Source organism: Triticum aestivum, chromosome 7B, assembly GCF_018294505.1.
Source record: "Triticum aestivum cultivar Chinese Spring chromosome 7B, IWGSC CS RefSeq v2.1, whole genome shotgun sequence".
Taxonomy (NCBI): domain Eukaryota; kingdom Viridiplantae; phylum Streptophyta; class Magnoliopsida; order Poales; family Poaceae; genus Triticum; species Triticum aestivum.
In genome coordinates this window covers 140,711,863-140,719,868 of record NC_057813.1, presented here as the reverse complement: position 1 = coordinate 140,719,868, position 8,006 = coordinate 140,711,863, and the positions used below count along the sequence as shown (strand labels likewise).

The following is an 8,006-nucleotide window of genomic DNA, read 5'->3' as shown; positions in this document are numbered from 1 at the left end:
CCGCAGAGGCCCAGCCAGAAGACATTGTTTCCTCACTGTCGCGGTATCAGGCTCCACAAAGGCCAATCGGCATATGGTCGTTGTTCGCAACATGTGTCATGTTGCAAGAGGTGGAGCTGCAGCAAGCTTCCTACTCGATCATCATTGCTGGAGGTGATTGCAACATGGTCCATGTCGCAATAGATGACCGCAATATGGTCCATGTTGCAAATGGATGGCAAATCCCACATCATGCAAGCTCGCAACATGGCCCATGTTGCAATATATGATCGCATCATGGTCCATGGTGCAATGGGTGATTAAAGACTCATGCGTTACTCGGTGACACGCGTGCAACAATGTCCATGTTGCAAAGCTCTCGAGCGCAACACAGTCCTTGTTGCGGTTGCGGCTGACGTGGCGAGCGATCAGACGGCTATCTCACGCGTCATCTAACGCTTGTGGCGGTCAATCTAATTGGTTCATCTTTCATCTTTCATGGGTTGCATGGGCCTTAATATATACTACTCGAGGAACATGTGATTGTAGAAAGGAAAACGCTTGCGTTCGGCGCGCCGGCCGAACGCTTCGGCCGGTCGTCTTCTCACACGCGCATTCATCTCTCTCCTTCTTTATTTCAAAAAAAAAGCATCGCAGCTCATTCATGGCTACTGCAGCCTTCGCCCACCGCCTGGCTGAGCGCCTCCGAGCAGATCCGTGTTGTTCCTCCAAGTCGGCTTGCCTCCCCTGTCGGATCTCGTCCGCAGGCCGTCATGGAGTCATCGGCCTCCCCTTCCCGTCGGCATGGGGGCGATCCCTTTTGGCCTTTTCCCATTTCCTCACCTGTTTCTCCTCCAGCGAGCAGGCCGCCGCCTCCCACGCCACCTCCTCAACAAATCCCCCGCGCCCTCGCATCCGATGCCACCGGTGTTGGAGATGAAAAGCCATGACCAGAGACGGTGATGTTGCAACCGGCGACGAGAAAAGCAACTACCGGCGACGAGAAAAGCTACGACCGGCGACGAAAAAAGCTACGACTAGAGACGACGACGTTGCAACCGGCGACGAGAAAAGTTACGACCGGCGACGAAAAAAGCTACGACTAGAGACGACGACGTTGCAACCGGCGACGAGAAAAGCTACGACCGGCGACGAGAAAGTGGGTCGGCCGCTGCGCAACATTAAAAGCTGCAACCGACGATCGATAATGCTACAACCGGCATTGTCGAAAGCTTCAACCGGAGACGACGGGAATCGAGGACCGCCCACCATGCAACCACGGAAGCTGCAACCGGTGACAAAAAAAGTTTCAACCGGCTAAAAAAAAAGCTTCAACCGGCGATATAAAAAGGTTCAACCGGCGGCAGCGAAACGCAAAAAGCTGCAATCGTTGACACAAAAGCTTCAACCATATGTTTGAAAAGCTTCAACTAGAGACCGGCGAGAAAAAACCTGCAGCAGCGAGCCGTTGATGCAGACGACGTTCTCTATGCATCAATGGTGCTGCGGCGGATGCTGGAGCCAGCGCCCCTGCCATAGCTGCATAGGGAGGAGCGGACCAGTGGGCGCTGGTGTTGCAACCGGCAAGCAACGATGACGAGCGGCGACGAGCAGCGACGACGAGCGGCGACGGCGAGCGACGGCAAGCAGCGACGGCGAGCGGCGACGGCCGCAGCGAATCCCGACGGTGCTTCAAGCTCTCCGCTGCTCATGCGGGTTTTGACGGGGTGCGGCGTTGCTTGCTGCAGTTTTCTGTTTCTCCTATGTGGAAGGAGGACGAAGCGAGGTGGAGCGATCCGATGGCTCACATAGACAGAATCGTACGGCCCGCGTACGACCGGCCCAAATTTGGGCCGGCGCACCGGCGCGTATCATCGCCCTTGTAGAAAAGTATATTTTCATGTCTGCTTTTTGTAGGAGGCACGTCTCTAACTGAATACTACAACGAAGAGTCCACTCAGACGTCAGACCCATCAACGTTGAACTTTTGTACCCACATAACCCGAAGGTCTGTACCAACCACCTCATTCTGATCTGTGCTTGAGGCATGGAGAAGAGTAAGGTTCTTGTAGTTGGTGGCACAGGATACATCGGCAGGAGGATTGTGCGGGCGAGCCTAGCCCATGGCCACCGGACCTTTATCCTGATGCGGCCGGAGATCGGCCTCGACATCGATAAGCTCCAGCTGCTGCTGTCGTTCAAAGCGCATGGAGCGCTCCTCGTCGAGGCGTCGATGGAGGACCACCGGAGCCTCGTCGCCGCCGTGAAGCAGGTGGACGTGGTGGTGTCGGCCATCTCCGGGCGTCACTTCCTGCTGCAGCTCAAGCTAGTGGAGGCCATCAAAGAAGCTGGAAATATCAAGGTCGGTCGCTTAATTAACTCGCGCAACTGCTATATTTAGACATATGGATCAGTCAAATTCCTTGAGATTGGTAGATCCCTTTTCTGAGATCTTGAGAACACGGAAACATCGACTGGGAAGAAGCCACCTCTCTGCAGTAGTCGACGTTGGCGACAACGGCGTCACCTCTGTATCACTCCATGGGAGATTCCCCATCCAGCATCTCCTCTGTAACAAATTCCCTGAAGCAACTGCCTTTATTAAGATATCTGGCACTGATTTTTCACATGTTTCCGGTACTCGGCAGGTTCAGACTAAGTAAGCCGCCTGCTGTAAAAAAACTAAAAATGCAAGAATAAAGTTGCCAAGTTGCTTTAGTACACCCGTTTAAAAAGGTTAAAGAATTTCGATGTAGATCATCATGGCTACCGAGGGCTGTACCCAAGAAAACCTCGTTGTCAGGTTTGAGGCTTATTCATTCGGAGACCTTAAAAGTCAGCTATTCTTGTGAATTATATAGCTGAATTTGGTGTCAGGACATGAGAGGAAGAGAGAAAGTGAACTGCTAGGAGGACTATAAGTTTGGATTCTTTCTTTGTTTTCTGAAGTTGCTGAAAACGACAGTAACTATGAAGTGCCGTGCAGGTGCAGTCATACAAACATAATACTACTTGTCTTAGATTTGTCATGTATTTTGACACATTTTAGTGTTAGATACGTCCATATCTAGACAAATCTAAGACAAGGAATTTGGGACGGAGGTAATATAATATTACAATTCTTCATGCAGCGTTTCCTACCATCTGAATTCGGCATCGACCCAGCAAGGATGGGGCACGCTCTAGAACCAGGAAGGATCACATTTGACGAGAAGATGGAGATAAGAAGGGCAATAGAAGAAGCAAACATCCCACACACCTATGTTTCCGCTAACTGCTTTGCTGCTTTCTTTGTTCCTAACCTCTCTCAAATGCGCACCCTTCTCCCGCCCAAGAAGAAAGTTCACGTGTACGGAGATGGCAAAGTCAAAGGTCATAACTATGAACATTTGTGTTCAAACCATAATGTTACAGTAATCCCACCTCTGACAGTATATAGTTGTATTGTGTTATGCAGTGATATTCATGGACGAAGATGACGTCGCAACATACACCATCAAGTCCATTGATGATCCTAGGGCCTTGAACAAGACAATATACCTAAGGCCGCCGGAAAACATCCTTAGTCAAAATGAGCTGATTTCCAAATGGGAAAAGCTCTCAGGAGAAGTCCTTGAGAGAATTCCCATTCCGTCTGATGAATTCTTGGCATCAATGGAAGGTAAGAAAGAATCGTCTATTTTGTTGAAGCTAAATTATTAAAAAGATCAAATGTCCACAGATTTTCTGGTGAAATATTTCCAATTTTGTTTTATCCTTTTACATTTTTTGAGAAATACAATAAAACACACATAATTAGTAGGTACAATGGCATTATGAGCGCTCAATTGTTTTTACCATGTACAAAGTTCTACAAAAAAATATCATTGTAAGAGAAAATTATCTTAGGTAATATACAATGGCATTATGTTACACTTCTCTTGAAGGAATGCTCTTTTACCACCTAAAAACACATGTTATCCTCTTGTCCACAGGAAGTCATTTCCAGTTTTCTTGTTATTTCAATCACCACATATTTTCTTTCAATATAACAATCATTAATTGCCAGCGCTAACATGAAAAGATAAACCATTGTATAACATGTTCTTATTGTGATCTTTAGATCATTGGAGAAAATTATCTTGAGGAAATGTGGAATTACAAAATATTACTAAATGCCAGATTTCATCCACTTCAATAAGTTATAATATCAAATTACTTAATGTTACCTCCATTCAGAAGAGATGTTGTTTTCAAAATTGTGTAGTCAAACTTCACCATTGGTATACATATATAAGAAACTATTTAAATTAGTTAGGTGATAATTACAAAACTAAATCGGTCATGACCAAAAAATTCAAACTCAGACTAATAGCCATGCCATGATAAAAACTGATCTACAAACTCATGTAGGTGGTCTCATATAAACAAACACAAATTAAATAAATACGTTAAGTATGTCTCCCTTCTACATAAGATTTTTGTTTTTACATTATGCTTTACACATTCAACAATTGTTTAACTTTTTACTATCTAAGATTTGTAATCAAGGATGGTAAATATTTTATATTGTTAAATAGAAATTATTAGGATACTTGAAACACAAGTTTACTCAATTGACAAGCAAATTCACAGTTGACACTATTCTACTTGTATGAAGGTACGGACATTACAAATCAGATGGCGGTGGGGCACTTCCACCACATTTTTTATGAGGGTTGCTCAACAGACTTTGATATAGAGGAGGATGGAGAGGAAGCTTCTCTACTCTACCCGGAGGTTCGCTGCACCAGGATGGAGGACTACATGAAACGTTATTTGTAATTAAGAAACTGTATGAACCTTAACTGCCTTACTAGCACACCTTGCACACCACATATGTTACTCCCTCCAACCTAAATATACGACGTTTGGTAGGCTAACTAGCCTACTAGAACGTCATATATTTAGGTACAGAGGGAGTAGAAAAGAAGTGTTTTTTTAATTGTTTAGATTGCTTGCCACATGTGTCACGTGGTTAAAAAAAAGAAGTGGTTTTATATTCGTGAGGAAAATAAGGGTTCACTACACCACATATGGAGGTGCAAATAACTATTTGTAATTAAGAACATGTATAAACCTTAATTACCTTTATCAGCGACGCAGCACACCACATATATGTCAGAAAAAAAGTTTGTTTTATACTATTCATGAAGAAAAAGGTTTTGGCTTACCTTAATATGTGTTGTACTTGTCTTGTCCGCGCATATTGAATTTGTAATGAAGCCAATTGTATGTGTTGTACTTGTATCATCTCCGGGCTGGAAAATGTAATAACTAATGATAGATAGATTTCCCACTGCAATTGGAATGTGGGTTGCAGTACTTAGAGTATCTCCAATAGATTCCCTAAATCCACCAAGCCTTTAAGAAAACCGCTCAACATAAAGACTAGGGTGCAAAATATTCACTCTACCATCAAACTAAGTCAACCAAAAAAAAAGAGGCAGATCTAACTGACCTCGATCATTAAACCAGGACAACCCACCGACCTAAATTGCTTCAGTTCAGTGGTGAGTGCTCAACATATTTAATGTGCAATTAATTACATATCAAATATTACCGTCAATGCTAATCACATACTAATTCTTCAATAATATCCTACATACTAATATGTACATGCAATTAATATTTGTCTATTATCAATGTGTGTTGCACGCACATATCTCATATACCTAAGAAGTTCACCTCACCGGGAGGACCATTTTGGCTCTTTGGGTGCATATGCTCCCTAATGAACAGTAAATTCAAAATAAATAGTAAATAAAATTTAAAAATTCTGAATTTTCTGTAGATGTTCTTGTTTGTGTAACAAGTGTGCTTGCCAATTTTCATGCAAAACGGGATGACGATGATTCATCAGTGAAAAAACAAAAATAAGTGTAACATTAGGAGGCAACATTTGTCAGATCAAAATACTTAAGCTTTCCTCCTAAAAATTTGCAGGTAGCGTTTTGGTGTGACAATGATTACTTCTAATTTTTTTCAATTTTTTTTGACATTTGAAAAAGGAGCATATGCTCCCAAGAGCCGAATTGGATTTCCGATCCCCACTATCTTACTTATTTCAACATGCAAGCACATCACCATATAATTATATATGGGATAAGGCCCACCTCAACATTCAATCATGCATGGGGAAAAACCCACCACCACATGCAACCATGCATGGGAAACATTTTTCATTCTATTATTCTACTTATGTTAAATAAGTATTTTACAATTATACATAATCAAATATAATAAGCCGTATCTATTTTAAATTTGGTTCACGTGTTATTAATCTAAATATTATATTACACCCAATCAATTCTAATTTAGTTTGTCAAAAAAATCTAATTGCAATATATTGCAACCGATTTCCACAGCAACGCGCGGGGTATTATCTAGTTTATACTAGTTATTTTAAATAAAATAGATAGAAAAGAATAAAAGGAAAAGAAATGGGAAAAAATATCTTTGGTCGGCCCAGGTAGACGATTAGCGACCGCCGTGGCGTGCCTCCCGTTTTCCCTCACAGGGGCCCCACTTCGAAACCGAAACGTCGCCGCGGCGGCGGCGTGCGGCCCAATCCCACCGCTTCTGGAAGAACAGAATGGACAGGCATAGGCCGCGGCGGCAACTTGGGTTGCGACCGCCGCCGCACGTCTCCCGCCAGTTCGCTCCCCCTCGCCCCGTACGTCCGTGCCGAGGAAGTTAGGAGGTACGCACCGCCGGCGCGCGCCTTACATTGCACTGATTGCGTGTTCATCTTAGTTCCGCTGGTTCCATGAAACGACGGACGAAGTTCCATACAGCTTACCTCCTTCGTTTCTAGGTTTCTACCGCCTCATGCCTTGGTAAGTCGGGGGCCCTATTTTTTGCTTCCATTCACAGAGCGTTGCCTGTTGCTTACTACCAACCAATGCTCCTCTCCTCTTTTTGTAGATTTTGAAGGTGGAAAGGAACAGGATGATGTACGGAGATTCAGAGTCATCTGTACAATATCGATGAAGGTTTACCCCCTACCGCCTTTATCAGAATTTTCATGGCTAATGTGGCCACAATTGCAGTACTGTTCTTTGAAGGATGCATCTGTTGGACTTGTTACAGTTCACTAGAAAAACAGATTGCACGGGGAACGAGTGAAACCAACTTGTTGGTTTGCCCAAGAGAATCCTGGATGAGTTGGCTTTGCCCAATGCGTTGGAACCAAACTCTAGTTTTCTCTCCCCTTCCTTGAGCTCGGTTTGGGGACCGTAGAACTATCTGAGAATGAGAGAGCGCCTTTTGGTTTATAATTTGCATTGTGCATTTCATTCTGGAAATATCAAGTAGGCCTTTGTGCGCGTTGGGGATGCAAGAAAAATGTTGTATCTCTATCGGACAGTTCTCCCCCTCCTAAAACTCTTATACTCTAGTTGTTTATTTATTTTATTAGGAGGAATTTGTGGACTACAAACACACCAGCAGATGAGCAGAAGTGGTGAGGATGTCATCACTTCCCCTACGGTGAAACTCCAATCAGGTTGGATGATCATAGTTATTAAGCAATTAAATACCTGGACACACTCAACCATGATCTTTCATATGTCATCTGATAAGGAAACAAGCATTGCTTCCATTAAATCTAAGCTAGTTAGCAGAAACAAGGTGAGAACCTTGTTTGGTTGATGGGGATTAGCAAAAACAAGCCTTGAGTTGAGTGAATTACAGTTCCGTTCAATCTTTAGCTGGAAGACCTATTCAAGCCACCATGATTAGCTAGGCTTCTTGTTCTTTGGTGTCCGGCTGTGTCTTCGGGTCCCCGCACCCTTTTCAGCATTATCCTTTTTTCTTGCTGTAAATTTGCTTTGTAACATTACCCTCCCTTCATCAATGAAATCAGCTGCTAGCTGCTTTTCGTCAAAAAGAAAGAGAGAAAAATCCAACGCGCCCCATAGTTATCTATGTGCACGCTACATTACATATTTTGATAGTTAATACTGCTCTTTGTTCACTTGTAACTGAAGCGACTGAGCAAGTATCTA

The 8,006-nt window shown here is 43.6% G+C and overlaps 1 protein-coding gene and 1 long non-coding RNA gene across 2 annotated transcripts; both read left to right on the top strand.

Moving 5' to 3' along the window:
• The first annotated feature begins 1,935 nt into the window (after positions 1–1,935).
• Positions 1,936–5,170, top strand: LOC123159917 (isoflavone reductase homolog). The gene is made up of 4 exons (XM_044577722.1): positions 1,936–2,341; positions 3,111–3,351; positions 3,437–3,640; positions 4,619–5,170. The coding sequence occupies exons 1-4, from the start codon at positions 2,027–2,029 to the stop codon at positions 4,780–4,782; spliced, it is 924 nt and encodes a 307-aa protein (XP_044433657.1). The 5' UTR covers positions 1,936–2,026; the 3' UTR covers positions 4,783–5,170.
• Positions 5,171–6,575: 1,405 nt separating this feature from the next.
• On the top strand, positions 6,576–7,961 carry LOC123159916 (uncharacterized). Its single transcript, XR_006479918.1, has 3 exons — positions 6,576–6,836; positions 6,925–6,992; positions 7,418–7,961. It is a non-coding gene; the product is annotated as an uncharacterized lncRNA (long non-coding RNA).
• The last annotated feature ends 45 nt before the right edge of the window (positions 7,962–8,006 follow it).